Source organism: Aotus nancymaae, unplaced genomic scaffold, assembly GCF_030222135.1.
Source record: "Aotus nancymaae isolate 86718 unplaced genomic scaffold, 86718_ANA_hifiasm-v0.15.2.pri h1tg000011l, whole genome shotgun sequence".
NCBI classification, from domain to species: Eukaryota; Metazoa; Chordata; class Mammalia; order Primates; family Aotidae; genus Aotus; species Aotus nancymaae.
Window position 1 is genome coordinate 48,769,788 of NW_026988422.1, and position 26,879 is coordinate 48,796,666.

Below are 26,879 nucleotides of genomic sequence, written 5' to 3' on the forward strand. Positions count from 1 at the left end.
TGCTTCAAGTCTTAACCCATTCTTCCAGCCAACCTCATTAGGACCCTACTCACAAACCTTTCCTACCATTGCTAAGGCTTCCATTCCACCTCCTTAGCCAGGCTCTCAATGCCCTCTGCCAACTGGTCCCTATGTTCATTCATTAATTTAACAACATGCATTGAGATCTGCCTGGCCCCGTACTAGGGACTATGAAAACAATGAGGAATAAGATTTGGTTACACCATCAAGGCACTTATAGTCTGGGAGACAGAGAGGTAAACAGAGGAATGTTCTCGCACTTCTGAAGAGTCCCTTCTGTTGCAGCTAAACTGCCTAGAGCCCCATGAACACCCACTCAATCCCACCTCTGTTATCTCTGCTCATGTTACTCCATCTGCTCCCTTCTGCTGCAGGAACTGACGTGCAGCCCACACTGGGGCCTAGCTTCAGCCTTCCCTGCCAGCTCTAGTCCACAGGGGCCTCTGTCTTCCCCAGCCTCCACCAGCACCTAGTCATGGCAATAGCACTCACCCATCTCATCCCATTTGCCATTCTCCGGCTGCCTCATGGTACATCTTTCATCATAATTTCGCTTCTGATACCCACTGTGAGACCTTCGTTAAGAGTAACTGTAATCGATCCTTTATATTTGAAGAGTGATTCACCAAGTACTTTCAGATATCTCATTTTGGCAATAGCTCTTTTTTTTTTTCTCTTTGTCTTGCCTCTCTATCTAGGTTATGGGCTTCTGTGGGCAGGAGAGTAGACTACAATATGTCTCTAAAAAGCCTGGCACAGGGCTTGGTAGGGAATGCTCAATTCATTTGTTTAAGGTAGTCCTTTGGGGACCCCTCTGCACCAACCCCCATACAAGCCAGCACAGCTGCATAGGAAGGAAATGCCCATGGCAGAGATCCAGCAGCAGGGCCACCTGCCCGCCTGCTGGCCAGAAAGAAGAAACGGATGGGGGAAGGGACAGTCAGTGTCTCAGTCTACCAGGGAGGTCTCTCACTGCTCCCTGGCAGGTTCTTCTCTACAAGACCACAGGCTGTTAAAGCAGAGTACACAGTAAATCACAAAAGTACTGGCCTGGGTGATATCAACATGTGCCAAGAAGCCATACTATCTTGGCAGTCACTGGTGAATTACCTCATTTTCTTAATTCACACAAAAAAAGCCCCCTGGGAAAGGTGCTTCAATCAGTGCCCAGCATGGCCGTGTAATGTGTTTTAGACAATGCACAATTTGAAAACAGTGACTGTGGGTACTGTTCATCTCAGAATCTCTCGATCTTAGTGTAGAGCCTGGCATACAGGACACGAATTTTTTAAAAATAAGCAAATGAATATGACCTGGTAGCACTCATTTCCTTGGCTCCTTGATTTGTGTCCTGACTGCCCCTTCTACCTCCTTGAGAAACTTTCCGTATCACTTAAGGAAAAAGCTTTTCTTGACCATCCAACTCTTTCCCTTAAGTTTTAGTTAATGCTGAAAAACACGCCCAAGATAAGGGAGAATCACAAGTCCCTTAATAAGCTTTAAATAAGAAAGCATTTAAGATACCCAGTGGGGCAGATTTTAAAAGGCTGGTGTGAAGAAAGACAGGTTTCTTTCTATTCCATGGAATCCAAACTCCTAAAGAGTCCCCTGTGTCCTGTGGAAAGGGGAACCCTAGAGAATTCTCTGAGTCTTGTGGAAAGGGGGACCCTAAAGAGTCCTCTGTGTCCTGTGGAAAAGGGGACCCGGCTGTCAGAAGCAGAGGAAGAACTTCGGGAGCTGTCTTCAGGTTTTAGGCCAATATACCAAGGGCCTTGAGGGGAGACGGTGCTGCAGAGACACCCCTACTTAGCTCACTGATTCACTTCTGTGCCCAAAGCGGTCGGCCCTACTGATGTCCTTAGCCAGGGTGAAAAGATAGATGATCATAAAGACATCTCCAAGTGCAAAATCCTTTGGAGGTGTGCAGGCAAAAGTCTCTGTTTTCCCTCTAAGGTGCTTAGGATAGGTACTCAGGTGGCCAATATATTGTTTGGAGGTTTTGAGAAAGTCCCTGTGACCTATCTAGTGTTCATTTATTAGCAGAAGGTGTCTAAGAAGGAAGATTACAAGGGGAAGAGACAAGAAGGGTGGGTGATTAGAGGTGCGAGGCAATGAATCTAAGGAGAGCAGGAGCCTCAGAGGGCAATTCTGGTATTTTAGAAACAGGGGTGCCCTCAAAAAGGAGGGTACGTGTCTCCCAGGGGAGGCTGCCTCCCACAGCACTAAGCAGGAGTCCCAGGGATTCTGAAATGAGGTGGTTGAAGAAAGCCCTCATAGAGAAAATTCCAAGTCACCCATAGGACTTGGAATGTGACCCGGAGAGCAGGTGCAAACAACTGCTCTTCAGGCAAAAGCCAGGGCCTCCCAGGCAGCCCACAGCTCTCTGCAGATAGCTCAGTAGTCCCAAGCACCAGGCCCCTCTCAAAAATAGCCACTCCTAGTTTCCTTAAGGGATAACTCGCCGCCCTTTGTCCCTGAGCCCACAACCTGTCCTCATACACCATCTGGTTCCTCTGCCACTCCCTCCATCACTCCCATGCCTTTCTCCTGCACCTGCCTCTTCCCTAAGTTCTCCCAGCAGGCAAAGAGCCTTGATGTCTCTAGGCTCTCCTTCTTTCTGCAATGTCTCTCATCCAAACCACCGCTCAGTCCAAGCTCCTGGGTTTCCTAGGAGCTGACCTTACAGCTCCTCTGAGAGAGATGGACAAGTTCTGTTCCCTGACCCTAAGTCCCGTTGTTTCACCCTTCAAGCTGGTGAAACAAAGAGAGAAGGAGACCCTAAGAGCACAATGATAATGGCAATAGCTGTAAGAACGATCAGCATTTATCCAGCTCCACGGTGTGTCTGGCTGTGCTAAGTGCTTAACAAACATTATCTCATTTAATCGTTACAACAACTGGGAGGTAGGTGCCATTATTATACCCATTCTACAGATAAGAAGCTAAATAAAGCTTAGAAGTTTAAGCAATATTCAAGGTCGCTTTGCCCCAAAGTGAGGTCTCAGGTTTCTCTGACAACAAAGCTGGCTTCTTAACCAGAAGGTTCTGTTCCTCTGTCTTCCCCAGCCTCCACCAGCACCTAGTCATGGCAATAGCACTGTATCTGTATCCGTCTGCTCCCACTTCTCCCTAGGCAAGGAGTGTGTGTTGGGGGAATGGGGGGTGGGCGTGGACAGAATCCTCAAGAGGAAGCTGAGAGCTGGGGCCATCGCTGATGGCAGCAGGGACTTCTAGGAGGGCATTCCAAATGGATAACCAGCCAGCCAGCAGGTGTTTCCAGGGGCCTGGGCCGTGCAGAGGCTATTCCTGGGCTGACCAGGGCAGCAGGTGAGGATGGAATTCCCTCAACTCAGACTTCTCAGGCAGGGGCCCCTCACAGCCTAGGAGAGAGAGACTGTCTCAGAGGGGCGGCCATGGACCCACACTTAGCATCATAGTGCTGTCCGGGATGCCACCGGGCCTTGTCCCACTAACCACAGGTTCCAGCACTACCAAATGAGAGATGCCCTAAGGTGGGTCCCGCCTGCCTTCTGACCCCTTGGTCTGGGCAGGTCTTCCTGCCACTCCTCCATCCTCTTTAGCCTCCCTCAGAGCAGACGCCTCGGCTCCTCTTCCGGCTCCTCTTCACCCTATCTGTGCCTTCCCCCAGGTGTCCCACCTTGCGGCTTACCTTCCCAACTCTGCCCTGGAAACTCGATCCCTGCGGCCCCTCGGTACCTCCTCTCTTACCGTCCCCCCCACCACCACCCCGCCCTGCCGGCTCCACGTTGGGTCACCACTGAACCAAGGGCGCCTCAGTGACTCCGGTCTCCACCCTGACCCCCTTTTCCCCAGCACAAGCTTCACTTCCCCTCCCCCTCCAGCTGGGGGTGTGGGGATATTATTTCCAGCTGCTACGATTCTTGCTGCCCCAGCTCGGGGTACCCAGGCCTACATCCGCCCTGCCCACCCCGCCCGGTTTCTCGGTTTAGTGGGAGGGAAGACTCCCCGGCGAGAGGCGGAGACCCCACCCTTAGCCCGGACGGCAGGCAGCAGGGACCCCCTCACCTGCCGGAACCTACGCTCACCCTGAGATTTAACCCGGGCTCCGGCCTCCCGCGCCACCGCCTCCAGCCGGAGGGGCGGGCAATTTCTCCCCGGCGGGGGACGGGGGCGGCGGGGGAAGGGGCCGCCGTCCGGGAGGGAGGGGCGCCCCGGGCCACCGCCCCTTACCGATGGTGGAGATGTGCGAGGAGTGGAACTCGTTGTCGGTGAAGCGGCACAGCAGGCAGGTCTTGCCCACCCCGGAGTCCCCGATCAGCAGCAGTCGGAACAGCACATCGTACTGCTTCGCCATGGCTGGGGCCCGAGGGGCCGGGGGGCTGCGGGCGGGCGGCGGGCTCAGCCCTGCTCCGCCGCTGCCATCGCGGCCCGCGCCCGCCCGCCTGCCCACTCGCCCGCTGGGTGCCGGGAAGCGCGGCTGCGGCGGGAGCCCGGCGCGGCGCCCGTTCGGCTCGGCTGGGCTGGCGCGCGGCGGTGGGAGGAGAAAGCGGCGGCGGCCCCTGCCCGCCCCTTCCCCTGCGCCGCCGCCGCCGCCGCCGCCGCCGCCGCCCCCCCGGAGTGAGGGGGCGGGGAGCGCGCGCCAGGGAGCGGGACCCCACGGAGCGGGCGACGCCGGGGCGGGGCGCCAGCTCCCCTCCCAATCCCTTTGCGTCCAGGGCGGGTGAGCGTTTTCGTTTTCCCGCGGACGTTCCGAATGGGGGAGTTGGGGTGAGCCCCTACCCAGCCCACCTCTACCATGCTTGGCTTTCCGGGCTCACCACTTCTCCCCATATCCCACCCCAAGTCTGATCCCGGTAACTCTGCCCACCGTGGCACCCCGCATCTGCAGAAGCCTGGCCGGGCTCCCCACTGGCTGGTCCTCACCTGATCTCACCGGAGGTGGGAAGGCCTTGGATTCAAACACCCGTCACCATGAGCCCCCGAGAGTGTGGCTGGAATTCCCCCTCCCTGCCACCTGGCTGCCCCTTACCTGTGTGACTGTGTCACGGCCCTCCCCCTTTCCATTTTTTCTTTAAATGGGGAAAATGCCTACTGACGTCCTTAGCCAGGGTGAAAAGATAGATGATCATAAAAACATCTCCAAATGCAAAATCCTTTGGAGGTGTGCAGGCAAAAGTCTCTGTTTTCCCTCTAAGGTGCTTAGGATAGGTACTCAGGTGGCCAATATGTTGTTTCAGAATCCTAAATGTCTCTGTGTGGTATAGCCAGTGGCACCAAAGAATGAAGGGCCCTTGTTCAAGACCCAGTTTTCTATCGCTGAATGTGTTAGCACCGAAGAGAAGCAAACCAATGCTCTCTGGAGTTGAGAAAATTGCCTATCCTTACCAACGAGGATTAAGGGAGAGCAAAGTCTAGTCCATTTAGTTTTTAAAAAGCAGTGAAAGGCCAGGAGCGGTGGCTCATGCCTGTAATCCCAGTACTTTGGGAGGCTGAGATCGGCAGATCACTTTGAGGTCAGGTGTTTGAGACCAGCCTGGCCAATGTAGTGAAACCCTGTAAGAATACAAAAATTGGCTGGGTGTGGTGACTCACCTGAAATTCCAGCTACTTGGGAGGATGAGGTGGGAGGATTGCTTGAACCCAGGAGGTGAAGGTTGCAGTGAGCGAGATCACACCACTGGGCTCTAGCCGGGGCAACAGAGTGAGACCCTGTCTCAAAAACAAACAAACAAACAAAACAATGAAAAAGTATATATGTATATACCTGTTTTCAGACTGCATATTGGATGGAGAATGTATTTTTCAGTAGAAGGTCAAGGAAAGTGGTAAGTCCATTTACTTCATTTGAAAAGCTGTATTTCAGGCAAAGTGTCTGAATTATAATAAAGAGGGGAAAATCCCAAGCCTGCTAGCTACTCTGATTACACTGAAAGCTAAAGGAACTGACGTAGTGGATTCCATTATTTCCAGGTACATATCTCTACACTGGGCTTACATGGGGTCCAGGTACATGCCAAGGATCTGGAGTTAGGCACACTTGGGCTCCAGTCCCAGTGACACCACTCACCAGCTATGCAACCTTAAGCACATCCCTGAACCCTTCTGTGCCTTAGTTTCCACATCTCAAAATAGGATATTTAGAGTGACTACCTTATAGGATTGCTGGGAAGATGAAATAAGATGATGTATCAAAAGAACAGCACAGCAGTTGACACGGCACTCAATAAATGCTGAGGTGCTGAAAACACCCTGTAATGTTTTCCCTGTGCATCCCCGGGTGGTAAGAATATCCCACAGATGAATATGGCCAGGGATGTTTTCTATGAACCGAGGCCCAACCTGCTGTGATTTTCTTCCCACCACTACCAAACAGTACCGAGCACAGATCCAACCCAGCCTGACCCTCTTTGGGAACCGCAGCTGCCTTCCCATTGATCGGCACTGTAATGATAAATAGCTCTCTGCAGGCCTCCTCACTGGGACCTTTAGTGGCTCTCTGCTTGCTTCTGTCTGAGGAAACAGGAAAGAAAATGCAAGCTGACGTGGATTCCTCACTTCACTTTGAAAGAAATGGCTTTCCCTAGGCAATGAAAGGGAATGAAGTTTGCTGAATGAATCCAGAGACATAAATGTTCATACTCATAAAAAATTGAGTGTATGTAGTCATACTGGACTGACTTCAAATTCAGCAGCTTACATTGCTTTAGAAAAAATTTTTTAAAAGGCCAGGCACAGTGGCTCACGCCTGTAATCCCAGCACTTTGGGAGGCCAAGGCGGATGGATCACCCTGAAGTCAGGAGTTTGAGACCAGCTTGGCCAACGTGGTGAAACCCCATCTCTACTAGAAATACAAAAATTAGCCAGGCATGGTGTCACATGCCTGTAATCCCAGCTACTTGGGAGGCTGAGGCGGGAGAGTCACTTGAACCCAGGAGGTGGAGGTTGCAGTGAGCCCAGATCCTGCCACTGCACTGCAGCCTGGACGACAGAGCGAAACTGTGTCTCAAAAAAATAAGATGGAGAATGATTTAGAAACCCAAGCTTCAAATATCCGTCCTCATCCTGATCTAGGCTCAATCACTTTGAGAGCCATCATACAGATCTCTCTGTGTGTCTGTGTGTCTGTGTGTGTAGTTTATGAGATGGAGGACCTAAGATTTTAGGACAATGTTAGCAAAAGAACCATATAGACCAGTGGAGACAACAAAGTTCACTTTAACCAGGTCTTTGTAAATGAAATACCTAAATTCTGTCCCCTTACCTCAGTCACTCAGTGGAACATTTTGGCATCCTCTCCATTTGTGGTCAACTTGGACAGGGGCAAATTTCAGTAGAACTGGGAGACAGCTGAGGAATGGTTGCTGAACGTCTTTCCCACAAAAATCCTCCTAGGATCAGTCACTCAATTATGTGATACTGATTCCTTTACCAGGGAGACAAGTGCCTGCCCCCTTTCACCCCCACCCCCACGCCAGCCACACTGAGCATGCATCCAAAGGCACCACTGTGGGATCTGCCATAGCAACAGCTGAACAGCTGGAGAGTTGCACCAATAGGCAGCCCATCACCAAGACTCAACAAAGCTGGACCATAGGGTGCCCCGTTAGTGAAACCCCTCGCCTCTTCTAGACTCACCCAGTGTTTCCTACTCTGGGGGACTGTTAGTGATATGCCCACAGTGCAGAAGGATTTCCTCCTTACCTCATGATTGAAAGAAACAGGGCACATCCCCCTATTATGGTCTCAGTACTGTCCTCCGTTCACATGCTTTTTCTTTGTTTTTCCCAGACTAAATAGAGAATGGAGGAAAGATACTAAAATGACAGGGAAAAAGGGGAGAGGGCAACTTATCAGAGACACGTGCATTTGGGGGCTGGGAACTACAGGAAACAATTCTGATGGTAATTGATGTTGACACAAAATGACCCACAGTACCATTGCAGGTTGTCCTCAGTGTCCTGGCCACCACCTTCACAACTGCATCAGTTTGCTAGGGATGCCATAATAAAGTACTGTAGACTGGGTGGCTTAAACAGCAGGATTTTTTTTTTTGAGATTGTGCCTCGCTCTGTTGCCCAGGCTGGAGTGCAGTAGCAGGATCTCAGCTCATTGCAACCTCTGCCTTCCAGATTCAAGGGATCCTCCTGCCTCAGCCCCCGCTAGTAGCTGGAATTACAGGCACATGCCATCATGCCCAGCTAATTTTTGTATTTTTAGTAGAGATAGGGTTTTGCCATGCTGGCTAGGCTGGTCTCGAACTCCTGACCTCAGGTGATCTACTCGTCTCGGCCTCCCAAAGTGCTGGGATTACAGGCATGAGCCACCACGCTCAGCCAACAATAGGAATTTATTTCTCACAATTGTGGTGGTCAGACGTCCGAGATCAAGGTGTCAGCAGGGTTGATTTCTCACGAGATATCTCCTTGGATGGCTATCTTCATGTTCACATGATCTTCCACCTGTGCCTATCAGGGTCCTAATCTCTCCTTATAAGGACATCAGTGAAATTGGATTAGGGTCCAACGTGACCATGTTTTATCTTTATTACCCCTTTAAAGGCCCTTTCTCTAAATATATAGCCACATTCTGAGATACTAAGGGTTAGGACTTCAACATATGAATTTGGGGGGTTGCGGGGGGAGACACAATTCAACCCATAGCAAGGACCAAACCAGGAGCCTCATCAGATCAGCTTTTCTGTGCGAGGATAGTTTTTAAGAATTATCTCATTCTCGTAGGTTAAATACATAAGCATTCCAGAAGCTTGCAGCTTCCTGCATCCAGGAGATGCTGTGTTTCCTGTGATGCAGCTGGAACCTGAGCTGCAGACAGGAGGTGTGAGTTTCAGGATGTTCCCCACAGAGCCAGAGCCAGAGGAATATCTATGGCAATGATGCTTCAAATTTTTGTGTGAATTATTTGTCATCCTATTCTTTTCCTTGAAAACAAAAATTAGAGGATTATTTTAATACTTTGGATTCTTTCCCCCTTTTTGAGAAATAAACATTTTTATGGGAAAAAAAAAAAAAAAAGAACTATCTCATTCCCCTAGAGTGGGAAATGAAAGTTGTGTCTTTTTGAAGGCTTCCTGATAGATGGTCTGGGAAAGCCTCAAATTAGTGATCCTTCCCTTTACGAAACTAGAATTGAGAGACATGACTAGCAACCCCCAACTATGTGCCATATGTCCTATCAAACTTCTATTGTCAAAGTTATGTTTTGGGGGACAAGATATCTGCAGTTAGGAATCTATGCAGGAAAGAGTCATTGCATGTGTTAGTTAAGGTAATGCTCATTGCTGTAACAGATGAATCCCTAAATCTCAGGGGTTCACACTATAAAGATTTATTTCCTTCTCATGTAAAGTCTAATGAGCAGCAAGGAGTAGGGAGTGAGGGTAGCTTTGTTCCATAGTCATTTAGGCACCCAGGGTGGCAGAAACTCTGCTATTTTCAACAAGGGACTTGCATTGTAGGATTTCTTTTAAAAGCAAGTATTGTTCTTTCTAAGATGTGCCTTGCAGGAAGGATCAAAGAGTGTACCTGCCAACCAAAGGCAAGGAGACCCCAAAGCCCAGGTCTGTCACACATCAGGATTTACAGGCCCTCCTTTTTTTTTTTTTTTTACCTAGTATACACTTAAGGCTCCCTTAAGATTGCCTTGTAGACAGCAGGGGAAGAAGGGCTCTGTCAACAGGAGAGGGGAGAGTTGACCCTGTAGTTCTAAATTAGCAGACTTCAAAAACATTATTCGAAAGGCATGGTAATAATATACACTGGAAAGACATCACAAAATCTGTCCAGAAAATAATTTTGAATCTACAAAGGGATACCATTTGTCCAGTGGAGTGAAACACTGAAAGAGACCTTTCTGTTAATTGAGGTTTTTAACTTCTAGAGCCTGTGGCATGACGTTCTTTGGATTATGGAGGGCTACCCCAGGCATTGACTTTCAGCTAGCAGAGAGAAGGAAGGAAATAGAGGCTCACATGGAAGGTTTTAGAGGGTCAGGTCTAGATATGGTGGATAGCACGTCTTCCACTTTTTATTGGCCAGCACCCATTCACATGGCTCTGCCTAAATGCAAAGGGGACTGCTGAGCAGTCACTTCCCAGCTGCAACTCTCCCTGTGGAAGGGGAGCCAGCCTCTGGTGGACAGCTCATGTTTGTACCACATATAAAGAAGCTTCAAGGTGACTCCAACCCTAGCTGTGAGGCAGCATCACTTGTGGAGCTTTGACAAAATGCATGTGCCTGGGCCCCAGCCCCACAGATCCTGATTTACTTGGGTTGACTGGTGCCTGGGAGAATCTGGATTTTCAAAGGCTCCACCAGTGATATCAGTGCACAGCCAGGCTTAAGAGTCACTGGTAGGCCCTATAGTGTACACTTCTGGCATTGCCTCTCAACAGTTTAAAAAATCATTTCTTAGGCCGGGCGCGGTGGCTCAAGCCTGTAATCCCAGCACTTTGGGAGGCCGAGGCGGGTGGATCACTAGGTCAAGAGATGGAGACCATCCTGGTCAACATGGTGAAACCCCGTCTCTACTAATACAAAAAATTAGCTGGGCATGGTGGCGCGTGCCTGTAATCCCAGCTACTCAGGAGGCTGAGGCAGGAGAATTGCCTGAACCCGGGAGGCGGAGGTTGCGGTGAGCCGAGGTTGCGGTGAGCCGAGATCGCGCCATTGCACTCCAGCCTGGGTAACGAGCGAAACTCCGTCTCAAAAAAAAAAAAAAAAATCATTTCTTAGAGTTTTCAAGGTGAACAATGTTGTTTAGTTGGCTTCCATTTTGTATCTGCTGGTGAAGTATTCACCATGATAAACCCAAAACAGGACTGAAATTCAATACTTTTGTACAGGTTTTCAGTAATAGAGTATGTGTAATGATTGATAATATATGATGTAATTTATTTCATATCAATACACAATAAAATAATGCAGGCATGTAGTATTGATGATTTATTGATTTCTGAGAAGCTCACAATTGTTCTTTGTGCCAGAAAATAATTGTACTGCATTTAGAAAGCTATTCTTTTTGTTTTTGATGATTGGAAGCATTTTATGTTTCCTTTTGTGTGATACGAATTTTTTTTTCTTTTCATAAATATTTTATTTACTTTTATTTATTTATTTATTTTTTTTTTATTCTACTTTAAGCTCCTGGGTACATGTGCACATCCTGCAGGATCGTTGCATAGGTACACACCTGCCATGGTGGTGATACAAAACATTTTTTAAATGTATTTCACAATTTCTAAATTTCAATATAATTATTAAAAATGATTAGTTCAGACTATTCTGTTACAAATGTTACTAAACACAAATATTATACATTAAAAGGCCATCTTCATTAAATAGATTAGAATTACTCCTTCAGCTACATTCCCACTGTAAGAGAACCTTCTTGGGGAATATATTTTGTGTATGTATTATGTCTCATTTTATGATTTTATCATTTACATATAATTTTAATTTTAAATCTTATCTACTTAATAGATATATTTATATTTATACATTTATTTTATACTCATTTATATTTATATAGTCTTTATTTATTTATTTTATTTTATTTATTATTTTTTTTTTTGATTTGTAATTTATCGTTATTAAAGGGTTTTCGTTGTTTCCAAAAATTGCACCAACGTAAATCAAAATTTAGGTTGATGCGGGTGTGTTGTTTAGGCGTTAGCAGTACTGTCCTCACTATGCGCTCATTGGACAGTAGCGCAACCCCAAGAAAAGGATGGTTATTATTTTATTTTTTAAATTTATTTTTTTGAGACAAAGTCTTGCTCTGTTGCCCAGGCTGGAGTGTAGTGGTGTGATCTCAGCTCACTGCAACCTCTGCCCCCCGGGTTCAAATGATTCTCCTGCCTCAGCCTCCTGAGTAGCTGGGACTACAGATGCCCGCCACCACACCTGGCTAATTTTTTTATTTTTAGTAGAGATGGGATTTCACCATGTTGGCCAGGATGGTCTCGATCTTTTGACCTCGTGATCTGCCCACCTCGGCCTCCCAAGGTGCTGGGATTACAGGCGTGAGCCACCGTGCCCGGCCCTGTATTTATTAGATAGTGAGCTCTTGAAGGGTAAGGCTAGTATTATGTTCATTGTCATTATCATCTACAATTATGTTACACAACAAGCACTCAAATGTTCATTACAACAACTGGAAATCATTCAAGTCATTTAACTTATTTAATGTCTATTATGTCAAGGAGTACAGCAATGAATAAAACAGACCAAAAAAAGAAAGACCCCTGTCTCGTAGAGCTTGTATTTTGGTGGGGTAAAACAGGTAGTAAATAAATACACAAAATATAAAGTCTCTGACCTGGTGATGAGTGTCATGGAGAAAAATAAAGCAGGGAGTGGGATTAAGCTATTACTAAGGTGGGTGGCACTTCCATTTTACGTGGGAAGGCCAGGAAAGACCTCAAGAAAAGGGAATTTGGGTTAGACAAAAGAATCTGGGTCAGGTGTGGTGGCTCATGACTGTAATCCCAGCACTCTGGGAGGGCGATATGGGAGGATTGCCTGAGTCCAGCAGTTAGAGACCAGCCCAGGGAACACAGGAAGACCCCATCGCTACAAAAATGTTTAGAAAAAAGAATCATAAAAAAAGAAAAAGAAGAAAAGAATTTGAGTAAAAACTCTAAGAAGCGAAGGCAAGTCATGTCTATGTCTGGGGCAGAGCACTGCAGGGAGAGGCAACACAAGCATCAGTGCTCCGAGGCTGCAGCGGGCCAGGTATACACCGAACAGCAGGGAGGCAGTGAGTAAGGTGGAGAGTGCAAAGGAAAGGGGCCAGACAGGTGACTGCGATCCTCTAGGCCACGTTGACTTCGAATGAGATGAGAAGAGGGCTTTGAGTGAAGAAGTGGCTTTGCTTACATTTTAAAAAGTTCAGTCTGGCTTTTGTATTTTGTCTTAGACCCTTTGAGGCTGCTAGAACAGAATCCCATACACCGGGTGCCTGTAAACAACAGAAATAAAGTCCAGCATCAAGGCACCTGCAGATTTGGTATCTAGTGAGGGTCTGCTTCCTGGTTCATAGGTGATGCCTTCTCTATGTGTCCTTATATGGCAGAGGGAGTGAGGGAGCTCTCTGGGGTCTCTTTCATAAGGACATGAATCTCATTCATCACAGCTCTGCCCTCATGACCCAAACAGCTGCCAAAGGCTCCACCTTCAAACACCTTCACACTGGGGATTAGGTTTCAACATATGAATATTGGGGGGACCTAAACAGTCTATAACAAGTTTGTATTAGGGTACAGGGGGACAAGAGTGAACACAGGGAGAACAGTTAAGAGATTAGTGTAAGAATCCAAGTAACGGATGGTGGTGGCTTGGACCAGGACACTGGCAGTGGGATTGGTAAGCAGTGATCAGATGCTGGATAAATTTAGAACAGAACTTATAAGGAGTGAGAAAAAGAGAGACAGCAAGAATGATTCCAAGGTATCTGAAGTAACTGGAAGGATGGAGTTATCATAACGGAGATGGGGGATAGTGCATAGGTTTGGAAGGGAACACCAGCAGCTCTGTTGTGGATATGTTAAGTTTGAGATGCCTATTGGAGATCTAAGTGGAAATGCAAACTGACATTAGACATGAACTCTGGAGTTCAAGAGAGTTCCAGGTTGGGGATACAAATTAGGGAATTTTCAACCTACAGGCGTTATTTAAAACATTGAGACTGCCTGAGCTCACAGGCAAGTGAGTGCAGACAGATAAGAGGTCTGAGGACCGAATCCTGGGGCACCCCGAGCTAAGGTATCTGAGATACGAAGAAACGGCAAGACAAGGAAGGAGGAAAACCAGTGCGAGGCACCATAAGAACAATGTGTTTCAAGAAGGAAATGATCAACTGTGCAAATATTACTGGGAAGTCAAGAAGGAACACTTGAGATCGGGAATGAGACCTGGCCCTTGGATTTGGTGTCATGGAGTTTAATGGAGAGTCGACAAGAACTGATTGGAAAGCTAGATTAGAATGGGCTTGAGAGAGTTCGAAGAGAGGACCCGGAGACATTATAGCAGCTCTCTGCCAATGAGTCATGGGGAGGAAGCTGGAGGAGTGGAATCAAGAGGGTTAGAAATACCGCCGGCCCGCCCCCCGCCGGCCCGCCCCCCGCCGGCCCCGCTCCTCCAAGAATGAGAAAATGGCATGCTTGAGGGAGATCTGCAAGATCAAGTAGAAAAAAGTTGGTGTTTTAGGAAAGAGAAACTGCGATAGTCATGTCTTTGCGGGGTGGGGGTGCTGCATGAGGGGAGGGAGATGACCTGGCCCTAGGTAGGACGTGAGGCAGTCATTCCATCTAGGGGAAAAGGAGGGGCGGGACCGCAGAGTAGGAGGGCACAGATGATGGTGGGCAGTAGATGTGGGGAGGAAGTTAATTACCTAGCAGGATAATAGGTGAGTTATTTCCATTTTCCAAATGTTCCAATATGTATTATTACACAGTTTCACAAGATATTAAAGGAAACAATTCATTCCGACATACGGCTTGTATGAGTAATGAATGCAGTGAGAGCAGTTTTAAAGCTTACTCGGTAAGTCCACTCCCGGCTCCGAAGCGACCTCTAATGGTTCATTTAGACCATTACGTTTTTTCTTTTTCTTGGTCTTAAAAGTACAAAATAGTACTGTCTACCTTCAATATTATTTTTAAAGAAACATGATCACAGTTTAATTTAGAAAAGAGTATCAGGCATTTGAGTAAAATAAACATAAACCATCTGCAGTCCAAACTGGAGTTGATATTGTCATTACTAAGACTTTCCTTTCTAACTATATCATTCTCTATAGTACCATTAATATTTATGTTCATTCTGCTTCTTGAATGAGTGGTTTTATTAAACCAAGAGGAGGGACAACTAGTGGGCTATTTAATCCAAGTCTTCTCATTGCTTACATGGAGCACAACCTCCACATATTTTTTGTTACTGGTTTCACTTGATTTGGGGTTGTTACTGGGTTTCCTCTGCCTGGGATGTTCCCATACCCTGGGTTAGTTAACTCACTTCCTCATGGGAGTCTTTCCAGGCTTTCCAGACTACTTTAGGGTCCCCCTGTCATGCAAGCTCACAACCCTCCGTGCTTCTTTCTGCCTCATCCCATTTCTCCCAACTGCCATAAAAGAGTCAATTCTGTAATTATTGTTTAATGTGTGTTTTTTTTCTGGTAAATCACGAGACCCATAATGGCAGAGATTGTGTCTGGCTTGTTCACTGCTGTCTCCTTAGCACTTAGATCAGTGCCCAACACTTACCCCGTACTCGAAAACATGTATTGAATGAGAACACACTATCTTGCAGGAGACTCTTGCCCATGTTCCTATTCACATCTTTTGGATGCCACTGCAGAGGAGACTGAGTTTCAGAAATGAATTTTTATTTCTAGAATACAATTTGGAATTGCTTTAGGTGCACCTGTGACAGATGCCACAATTTGTTACAGAACTGTCCCAGCTATTCTTTCAATAGCACAATCTTCAGGATTGAAGCGGTAAGTTTCCAGCTCTCCTGCAAAGAAACTCTTTGTGACAAAGGCTGAATCCTTAGATATGACCCTGACCTAATCAGACAATTTTTTTTTTCCAAAACAGAACTAAGGGAAAGACAGTAAGATGCCAATACAGGGTGCAATATAATAAGACAATTTCACATTGTGCAGCCATATCCATGGTCCTAATCCATACAGTCCCTTTATTCCCAGATTTGGTAACATTCTGGTGCCTATAGGTCTTAATTCAGCAACAGTACCACTAAAATGGACATGGTGGTAGTGTTCATTCACCCGAGGTCTTTAGGCCAGCCCAGCCTCATCTTTGAAATTTTTCTGAGTGCCTCTATTTACTACCAGAGAACAGGGGAATGGCTGATTGTCAAATGTCACGCTGGCCTATAGTTCTTGGATCCTAGACATGTGACATGGAATGGAGTTGGAGTGGGAACAGAGTGAAATGCTCTGAGCAGGAGTCAAGCTTGTCTCCATGTGCACCCAGAATGTCTGTTATTATCATAGCTTCTATAACGTCCCACATACAACTCCCCCAGTGTAATCTCCTGGTATTATACTTTTTTGTGTAGGACTTTTGATGCATGCCCTAAAAGACATTCTCTTCCATTGCTTGTCCAAAGATAGCAGGGTTTTCCTAAAAATCACAACTTTAAACTTGGTTGTTATGGAGGCAAGTGTGATGAATAAGTCCACTCTACTTTTATTCTAGTTGGGCATGGTGGTGCACACCTGTAGTTCCAGAGACTCAGGAGGCTGAAGCAGGAGGGTCACTTGATGCTATGGGTTTTTTTGTTGTTGTTGCTTTTTTTCATTTTTTGAGACAGGGTCTCACTCTGCCACCCATGCTGGAATGCAGTGGCACAATTATAGCTCACTGCAGCCTCGACTGCCTGGGTTCAAGAGATCCTCCCACCTGAGCCTGCCAATTAGCTGGAACTACAGACATGCGCTACCATACCCAGCTAATTTTTTTGATATTTAGTAGAGACAAGGTCTTGCTACATTGCCCAGGATGTTCTAACTTTTCAAGTGATCCTCCTGCCTAGCCTCCCCCAAGTGCTGGGATTACAGGGGTGAGCCACCGTGCCCAGCACATGTCTTCTAAAAGTTGCTGTTTCTTCCTTCTTAGTTCTTTCCCATACTGTTCTTCTGGATGACTCCGTATCATCCTTCAGGTCTCAAATGAAAGGTCACTTACTCAGAGAGGCTTGGCCTGACCACACAATTCAGTTAGTTCCCTACCTCTTTAGTCTCTTTCATAGACCCTGTTATTTTCCTTCATATCATTTATCACAAATCTTCATATATTTATTGCATTGGATACATTCAATTCTGTCGATTTTCTTAGAACGTAAGGTTCCCAAGGGCAGGGATTTTGTTTTGTACACTTTTGTAATCCTAAGACCTAGCACAATGCCTGACACACAGCTGGTGTTCCATAAATATCTGTGAACTATTTGTTTGACTTATCCTTGGTCCTGCTACTGCATTTCAGTTCTTGCTACTGCACTGTAACCTCCAAGAGGTAGGAGAAAATTATATTGCCCCCTCCCTCTGTCACTGAGTTACTGAGACAGCAGCCTTGCACATTTGAGCAGCTGCTGCCTTCTCCTGGGAGGCTGCCAAATACCCCAAGGCGCACAATAATTCTCCTGCTTCAGCCTCCCAAGTAGCTGGGATTACAGGCAGTTGCCACCACGCCCGGGTAATTGTGTGTGTGTGTGTGTGTGTGTGTGTGTGTTTAGTAAAGACGGGGTTTCATCATGTTGGTTAGGCTGGTCTCGAACTCCTGACCTCAGGTGATCCACCCGCCTGGGCTTCCCAAAGTGCTGGTATTTACAGGCGTGAGCCACAGAGCCTGGCCAATAATTCTATTACTAGTAATAGCTCTACAATCAGTAGAGCTGTCACAAATGCTTTCAAACTTACATTCATTGGTTCTTGCGCATCTGAAACTGCAAACGATTACATTACAATTGAGAATTAGCAGACTGTTAAAGTTCTTTTTAACAATTTGCATAACAAACCGGGGCGTCTTACGCCATCTCTGAAATGAAATTCAGATATAGACACCCTTGCGCTTAAGGGCACTGCGCTCTTGCAGCAGCGCCTCTGCCCAACGGGGGGCGGCAGTATTTCAGTAACTCCAAAGACGTGTAGGTGGGAGGAGAGATTCGCGTTCAAAATCTTTTTGCCTCTATCTGCTCGCCGTAGCGCCTTAGCCCGCTCGAGTTTCAATGCGCGTTGTTGCTTAACGAAGCTGAGTGCTACACACCGTCCGCTGCTCTCCTGATCATGGCTTCTCCGAGTTCTTTCACCTACTATTGCCCTCCATCTTCCTCCCCTCTCTGGTCAGAAACGCTGTACAGTCTGAGGCCGGAGCACGCGCGAGAGCGGTTGCAGGACGACTCGGTAGAAACAGTCACGTCCATGGAACAGGTAAGGTGGCAGGACTGGGCGAGGCGCCCGCGCGGGGTCTTCTGGGAGCGGGAGTCCCATTAGCAGGGCCTCCCGGGTGCGGGACTCACCAGGGAACTACGACTCCCACAGCGCACCGCGGCGCCTCCCATATGGGAAGCTCCGGGCGCCCAGGCTTGGGCTGCGTCGTGGAGCATTTGTGCGGCCGGTTTGGGGAAGGGTCGTTTCAAGGTTGGGCTTGGAGGAGAGGGCAGTAGCCGGGTCTCCTCTGCCCTAGAGAACGAGGAGAATCGTGTTCTATTCCTGGAGGACAGAGGCAGCCTGGGCAGGTCGAACAGCCCACTCCGTTCTGCCAGGACTTCGGGAGGTTCTGGGTTGCTTAGTGCACTTTTTCCAACCTGCTAGCAGCCTCTGGAGGCGGAGAGGAGAGAAGGACCAGGCTGCGGTCATGCCATTTCACGATATGTTTAATTTTTGACCTACAGTGCCAGGTTTGGGGGCCTGCCTCGTGGATGGGCATTTTGGTAGTCATTCAGCCATTTGAGCACCAGCTACGTGTCAGACACAATATTAAACGATGGAAGTACAAGGAAATAAAACAGCCCCTGACCAGGAGCCTGGTTAGGAACAGGCAGGAAAACAGAGTTTGGAAAGTGCTCTAATAGAAAGTATGGATTTTGCACTACTAATCATTCCCTAAGGCCTAGAAGTAGGATCGAACCTATCATTCTGAAAAGTGTTTGGGGAATGAGTATATATTCATATGCTCAAAGCCGTAGTTTTGTTTTGCTTCTCTTTCCCTAATTGGAATTGTACCCAAGGTTGTTATGTGGAACTGTTTATCCATCTGTCGCTAGGAGAGGTGGTTAGGATGATTCTTAACACTAATAAATGAACATCCTGCTACTTCTGAAATAAGATCTCTTAGTGAGGTCAGTCTCCAGTATTCACCTTGGAGAGACCTGCTTTGTATTTCATACTTGAAGTTGGAGGCCTGTACGCTGGCAAAATAGTAACAATAATTGTTATATTGTACAGTTATGACTAAATCTAATTATAAATGTATAACAGAAACAAGGGCTTGATACATGGTGATTCACAAAGTAGCAGAGAAATATTTTAACTGGAGATTGAAACTTCATGGAATTTAGGGTAGCAAAGGAAATCCTCACCTCTTGAATCTAGCTAGCTCTCCAGGTTGGTTTGCCTACCAGTGTGTCCTAGGGAAGGCTGACTGCAAAAGATTGTAGAGAAATCGCCCATTGATGAAAAACCTATAGGATCTTTGCAGAATTCCTAAATGATGGATTGTTGCGTTGATTCAGGTCAAGTCTTTTACTTATTATCTGACCATAGACTATGGGCGACAGAGTGAGACTTGGTCTCCAAAAAAAAAAAAAGTTTCTCGTCTGAAGAAGTATAAGACAAGGCCAGGGCCTGGAGTGAATAGTGGATACATTGGTGGAACATTGGTATTAGAGAGCATCTTTTTTTTTTTTTTTTTTAAGACAGAGTCTTGCACTCTGTGGCCTAGGCTGAAGTGCAGTAGTGCGATCTCAGCTCACTGCAACCTCTGCCTCCCAGGTTCAGGTGATTCTCAGGCCTCAGCCTCCGGAGTCGCTGGGATGACAGGTGTGCAGCCACCATGCCCAGTTAACTTTTGTATTTTAGTAGAGACAGGTTTCACTATGTGGCCAGGCTGATCTTGAACTCCTGACCTCGAGTGATGTGCCCACCTTGGCCTCCCAAAGTGCTGGGATTACAGGTTTGAGCCACTGTGCCTGGTACGAGCATCTTTCAAATCTAGACTCAACAATATAGCAGACAGTAAAGAATCTTTTTTTTTTTTTTTGAAATGGAGTCTCACTCTGTTGCCCAGTTTGGGGTACAGTGGCATGATCTCGGCTCACTGCAACCTCTGCCTCCTTGGTTCAAGCATTTCTCCTGCCTTAGCCTCCTGAGTAGCTGGGATTACAAGTGTGCACCACCACACCCAGCTAATTTTTATATTTTTAGTAGAAACAGGGTTTCACCATGTTAGTCAGGCTGGTCTTGAACCCCTGACCTCGTGATCTACCCACAAAGTGCTGGGATTACAGGCATGAGCTACCACGCCCAGCCAAGAATCTTCTGTTTTTTTTTTCATGTTGTCATTCCAGCACACTTTTTTTTTTTTTTAATTGAGGCGGAGTTTCGCTCTTGTTGCCCAGGCTGGAGTACAATGGTGCGATCTTGGCTTACCTCCTGGGTTCAAGTGATTCTCCTGCCTCAGCCTCCCTAGTAGCTGTGATTACAGGCATGCACCACCAAGCCCAGAATTTTGTATTTTTAGTGGAGACGGGGTTTCACTGTGTTGGTCCTGCTGATCTCCAACTCCTGACCTCATGGGATCTGCCCACCTTGGCCTCCCAAAGTGCTGGGATTGCAGGTGTGAGCCACCGCACTCAGTTTTTTTTTTTTTTTTTTTTTTTTTGAGACAGAATTTCACTCTTGTTGCCCCGGCTGGAGTAGTGCAATGGTGTGATCTTGGCTTACCACAACCTCTGCCTCAAGTGATTCTGGGTTCGAGTGATTCTCCTACCTCAGCTTCCCGAGTAGCTGGGAGTACAGGTGCACGTCACCATGCCCAGCTAATTTTTTTATTTTTATTTTTAGTAGAGACAGGTTTCACTATGTTGGCCAGGATGGTCTCGATCTCTTGACCTCATGATCTGCCCACCTTGGCCTCCCAAAGTGCTGGGATTACAGGCATAAGCCACCACGCCTGGCCTCCAGCACACATTTTAAGAGTCTAGGATGCACAGTTCCAGGTAGTGGGAAGATAATGTATCTCATTTCCATAGCTGCCTAGCTGTTTTAATAATCATCTTAGTGAGCATTTATTGAGTCTCAGCACAGTGCTAAATGCTCTCCATACATTGTATCATTCAATCCTTACACATTTTATGGATGAGAAGATTGAGGCTTAGAGACCTGCCACATTGGTAGGTTAATGATGGTACATTCACCAAAAATAACAACCTTGTTAGAAGGAGTTGTTTACAGAGTATATACTATTATTCTTTAAGTTTTGACTAAAGCTTCCATTTATTGATAGCTCAGTTTTGTGCCATTGCCAGTAAAAACAAATGCTTGGGCCAGGAGTGATGGCTGACACCTGTAATCTCAGCACTTTGGAAGATCGAGGTGGGAGATCGCTTGAGCCCAGGAGACCAACTTGGGCAACATAGTGAGACCCTGTCTCTGCAAAAAAAAAAAAAAAAAAAAAAAAAAGGGCCGGCTGCGGTGACTCAAGCCTGTAATCCCAGCACTTTGGGAGGCCGAGGCGGGTGGATCATGAGGTCAGGAGATTGACACCATCCTGGCTAACACAGTGAAACCCCGTCTCTACTAAAAATACAAAAAATTAGCCAGGCTTGGCTTCATGCGCCTATAGTCTCAGCTACTTGGGAGACTGAAGCAGAATTGTTTGAACCTGGGAGGCAGAGGTTGCATTGAGCTGAGATCACACGACTACACTCCAGACTGCACGACAGAACGAGACTCTGTCTCAAAAAAAAAAATAGCTGAGCATAGTGGCATGCACCTGTAGTTCCAACTACTTGGGAGGCTGAAGTGTGAGGATTGCTTGAGCCTAGGAGTTCACAGATGGGCCATGACTGAGCCACTCTACTCTAGCCTGGGCAACAGAGTAAGACCCTGTATCTTAAAATAAAACAAAAAATGACTGTACTGATTTTGGTACTGGCCTGGGCAACATATCAAGACCCTGTGTCTATTTAACACAAAAACTTTTTAAATTAAAAAAAAAAACCACACGAAAAATAAATGCTTGTTACCTGCTTCCTATCTGATTATCAGAAGACTTAGTTTATTTGTTAAACAATAATTTGGTAATAGGAGCTAAACCTATAAATAGTGGGAGGAGTCCTTAGCTATGAGTCCTCTGTTCCATTCATTGATTTTCATTCATTCAGCAAATATTTGAGTGCCTTTTACGTGCCAGGCATTGTTCTAGGCACTTGGCATAAGTCACTGAGCAAAAGAGGCCAAGTTGATGCCTTTATGAAACTGTTTCTAGGCCAGTCAGGCAGTTGATTAAAAGAGATAATATCTATAGCTATCTCTGTATAAAATGTTAATTAGAAGTGCTGTGGAGAGTAATACCTTGGGATGAAGGGGATTGGGTGTGCCAGGAATGGGTAGGGTGGGAGCAGGAGAGGTCTTCATATAAGGTGGTAAGGGGATACCTGATGATAACACATTTGATCTGAGACCTGATGTAAATGAAGGAGGAAGCTGTGCATGGATCTGGTGGAAGAATATTCTGGGCAGAGAAAGCAGCAAGCACAAGGGACCTGAGGCTGGTGAATGCCTGATGAGCAGAGGGCTTAGCAAACCAGAAAACAGGAGATGAGTCTATCATGTAGGGGCTCATTGGCCCTTGGAAGTACTTTAAAATACCCTGATTGAGATGGGGAACCACTTGGCTGGATAGCTGCCATTTACTGCCCCAGATTCACTTGGCCCTTTTCCACTCTGCTCTGTAGATATGCCCCAGAGCGGGCTCAGCACTGACAGGTTTCCTTGCTTTATGTCTGCGGGCCATGGGAAGTATTGCTTGGGGTGACTGAGAAAGAGAAGAATGAGACTGGTATATCTCTTCCCTCCTGCAGGCTTGTGTGGGCTGGGATTTCCTTAGACTTAAGGTCACATTTCCTGTCACATGCCTTCTTTGCAGAGCTCTTCGTCTCCCTCCCTCTCCATTCTTCACACCTTCAGGGCTAGGAAGGGATCAGTTACCGCTGATTTACCAGTTCCAGATACTGCATTTTCTCTTGTGGTTTCCCTACCCCCTGCCCACATCTTTGTAAATAGTTCCTGTATAAACTCTCCTCAAATCACCCACTTTGTGCCATCTGCTTCCTGCCAGGACTTAGACTGATCCATGATCAGAGGGTTTTGAGCAGGGGAGTGACACAATCCAACTAGCATGTTAACAGGCTCATTTAGGTTACTGTCAAGAGTAGATGGTAGGGAGGTGAGGATGGATATGGGGTAACCAGTTAGAAGGCTATTGTAATATCCTGGGAGAGAGGTGACACTGGCTTAGCTCACAGTGACAGTAGTGGAGGTAATGAGAAATGGTCAGCACTGGATATTTTTATGAAGGTCTCTATCTTGCTAAGCTGTTATGTTAATGCATTTGATGCAGGGAGGGCCTGTCATGACACTAGAGAACAAGATGTGGTTGTATTGTAAGTACCTGCCTTCCTTATTGTGTCATCTGAAATCATCCCATGTACAAACACTCTGATTCAGGCCAGTGGGTTAATACTGACAGTCTCAAAGGTGTTTACAAAAGATAATAATGTTGTGCTTTTAGTTTGCCTTTGGACAGAGGCAAAAGCATCCTCCACTTGAAATGGCATGGTGTCATTGAACCGTTGGCGTGGTTCATTGTCAGTCAAGTGACTTGAAATCTGAGGGGAATGTAAGAAAATTATTAGCCTTGGTCCCTGGCCTCAAAATTCTTTTCTCTTAGAGAGATAAAAATGAATATGCTGGCCGGGTGTGGTGGCTCATGCCTGTAATCCCAGCACTTTGGGAAGCTGAGATGGGCGGATCAACTGAGGTCAGGAGTTCAAGACCAGCCTGGCCAACATGGTGAAACTCCGTCTCTATGAAAAAAATACAAAAACTAGCCAGGCATGGTGGTGCATACCTGTAATCCCAGCTACTCAGGACACTAAGGCAGGAGAATCTCTTGAACTGGGGAGGTGGAGGTTGCAGTGAGCCAAGATTGTGCCATTGCACTCCAGCCTGGGTGACAGAGCAAGACTCCATCTCAGAAAAGAAAAAAATAGAAAGAATATGCTATAGGCAGTCACAGAGTGCTAAATTCTGACTGCTTTGCACGAGGATTTTGGGGAGTTGAAAAGCCATCTTTGTGAGCTGAGGTGGTCAGGATGACTTCATGGAGAACATGGAACTGGGCAGGGCTGTAAAAAATAGAGTTGGGGGCAACCGTTCTAGGAGGCGGAGCCGTTGTGAGGGAAGACTCAGGCTTGACTGGGGGCAGTAAGATGGCTTACCAGGAATGGAGGGTGGAGGTTGGATGTGGTAGGAAATGAGGTGAGCTGGGCAGGTGGGCCCCCATCAGAGTGTTGAGAGGCAGGTGATGTGCTTGCTTCACGTTCGGGCAGTGGGCCATCACATATCCTAAGGTGGGACCAGAGGGGTTCTGGGACAGAATCCTGACCTTCTGCTGTTGACTTGTTTCAGCTTATAGCATCCAAAATATTAGTAAATGGTGGTAGAACAAATCACTAAATATGATAAAACTTCCCAGTTTTTTATGCTTATGATAGAAGGAACCAGAGCTGTACTTGGTTAAATGGTCAGTAGGCTAGCTTTGTGAATCCATTTTATTTTTTTGAAATTCAGCATATACCGTATTGCCCAACTATAAAGTAATCCTGCATATCAAAATCTCCCCATTAAAAAGTCCAGAAGGGCCAGGTGCGGTGGCTTATGCCTGTAATCCCAGCAGTTTGGAAGGCTGAGGTGGGCAGATCATGAAGTCAGGAGTTAGAGATCAGCCTGGCCAATATGGTGAAACCCTATCTCTACTAAAACTACAAAAAATTAGCCAGACATGGTGGCATGCGCCTGTAGTCCCAGCTACTTGGGAGGCAAAGGCAGGAGAGTCGCTTGAACTCCGGAAGCAGAGGTTGCAGTGAGCCGAGATTGCACCACTATACTCCAGCCTGGGTGACAGAGCAGGACTCTGTCTCAGAAAAAAAAAAAAAAAGTCCAAACGGTTGTTTTTGGGTCAAGTTGAAAATACATGTACTTTTATGTATGTAAGTGAAAAATACCTGCGTATAAAATTTACATTTAAATTTGGGTCCATATACCTACTTAAAATCACCTACTTTATAAAGTAACACTAATTTAGAAATGCTGATTTTCCTCCTCTTCTTATTTATAAAATGTTTTTTTTCAAACTCTTCACATGCATCTTTGACTTCAGTATTTTTATCATCACTGGAGCCACTTTTTGAGTCCGCCAATATGGTTTTCCGGACCACATGTTCAGTTCTTGAGATACATCCTTTTTGAATATGAATAAGTTGTTACCATTGAATAGTTTAATCCAAGTTACAAGTATCCACTTGCATAACATTAGACTTTTTTTTTTTTTAAGACAGGTCTCACTTTGTTACCCAGGCTGGAGTGTGGGTGATGCAATCACTGCTCACTGAAGCCTTGACTTCATAGGCCTGCCTCAGCCTCCCAAAGTGTTGGGATTACAGACGTGAGCCTAGAATTTTTTTTTTTTTTTTTTTTTGCTGTGTGTCCAGTTGGTATATATTTGTAGTAACTGCAACTTAACCACTTTATTACTTTTTAAAATGACCTCTTCTTTTTTTTAAGACAGGGTCTCACTCTGTTGCCCAGGCTAGAGTGCAATGGCACAATCATGGCTTGTGGCAGGAACTTCCAGGCTCAAGTGATCCTCCCACCTCAGCTTCCCAAGTAGCTGGAACTACTGGTGTGCGCTACCATGTTCGGCTACTCCTTATATTTTTTTGTAGAGACAGTTTTTGGCTATGTTGCCCAGGCTGGTCCCAAACTCGTGGGCTCAAGCTATCCTCCCGCCTTGGGCTCCCGAAGTACTGGGATTACAGGCATGAGCCACTGCGCCTGGCTAAAGTGATCTTTAAAACCTTTGTTTACTGATTGGGCATGGTGTCTGATGCCTGTAATCCTGGCTCTTTGGAAGTCCAAGGTGGGTGGATAGCTTGAGGCCAGGAGTTCGAGACCAACCTGGGCAACAGGGTGAGACTCCACTCTACAAAAGTAAAAGTGAATAAATAAACAAAAGGCTGACCTTACAATGGCAGATTATACATGAATATGTGAGTTTATATCCCCAGGAATAATTACTAAATTTGTGTTCAATTTATCGTTTCACTGATTACTATTAGCCAAAGCAGCCCAAACCACACCTTGACTGAAATTGTTTTGGGCTATTTTGTTATTCCCAGCTGGTACTTTGTATTCAAAATAAAGAAATTGAAAAACTTCCTATAGCAAGAGGTACTTTGTAATAATTTGACTATAAAGTAACTTGTATTTTCTGAGGGATAATTTTTTTTTAAAGTCTTGGCTTATATTTCATATATTAATGATTGTTTTACTGCAGCTTCAGCAATGACATGAATCTTAGGCAGCAAATCTACTTTCTGAAACGCTCTGTCTCTGGGAGAGGAGGGGAGATACAGGAAGAAGAGAAGTGATAGTGCCTGGTATGAAATTTGGTGCCTCATAAGATTGACTTTAGATAGAAACTGTGAAAGAGAAAGTACCAAATGAATTAGTTGTTGTTTACCACTTACTGGTGAATGGAAATTCTCTGCTTTTATTGATTTTTTTTTTTTTTTTTTTTTTGAGACAGAGTTTTGGTCTTGTCGCCCAGGCTGGAGTGCAGTGGTGTGATCTCCGCTCACCGCAACCTCCACTTCCCAGGTTCAAGTGATTCTCCTGCCTCAGGCTCCCAAGTAGCCGGGATTACCGGCACCCGCCACCACGCCCGGCTAATTTTTGTATTTTAGTAGAGACGGGGTTTCGCCATGTTGGCCAGGCTGGTCTGGAACTCCCTACCTCAGGTGATCCAACCGCTTCCATCTCCCAAAGTGCTGAGATTACAGGCGGGAGCCACCACGCCTGGCCTATTGATTGGATTTCTATTGATTAAATGAAAAACTCCATGAGGTATCTTTTAAACAGAGCTGTTGAGAATGCAGACGTTTGGTTAGTTCTTCATTTATTTATTGCCATGGCACTTAAGTCTTGGGGACTTTAGTACATTTACTTGATTCCAGTCCCCTAGAGTCTAACCCAGCCTCTCCGTCATTGA

General features: G+C 46.3%; 2 protein-coding genes and 1 non-coding gene across 5 annotated transcripts in view; 1 reads left to right on the forward strand and 2 right to left on the reverse strand.

Annotated features, from left to right (window-relative positions):
* The window catches only part of RAB15 (RAB15, member RAS oncogene family), a 34,303-nt gene extending 29,912 nt beyond the window's left edge, over positions 1-4,391 (reverse strand). Inside the window, exon 1 of the mRNA XM_021669062.2 lies at positions 4,234-4,391. Coding sequence (XP_021524737.1) covers positions 4,234-4,357 — 124 coding nt within the window. The 5' untranslated portion in view covers positions 4,358-4,391. The remainder of the gene's footprint in view (positions 1-4,233) is intronic.
* Positions 1-26,879, forward strand: part of FNTB (farnesyltransferase, CAAX box, subunit beta) — a 117,588-nt gene that overhangs the window by 25,882 nt on the left and 64,827 nt on the right. For 2 of the 3 annotated variants that reach the window (XM_012464150.3, XM_064374937.1), the window contains one exon: positions 17,892-17,974. In XM_012464150.3, coding sequence (XP_012319573.1) covers positions 17,966-17,974 — 9 coding nt within the window. In that variant the 5' untranslated portion in view covers positions 17,892-17,965. Of the gene's footprint in view, positions 1-17,718; positions 17,975-26,879 lie in introns of those variants that run through there. The other variant, XM_012464149.3, reaches the window with a different exon arrangement.
* Positions 11,629-11,754, reverse strand: LOC135274475 (U4atac minor spliceosomal RNA). The gene has a single exon (XR_010342299.1). It is a non-coding gene; the product is annotated as a U4atac minor spliceosomal RNA (small nuclear RNA).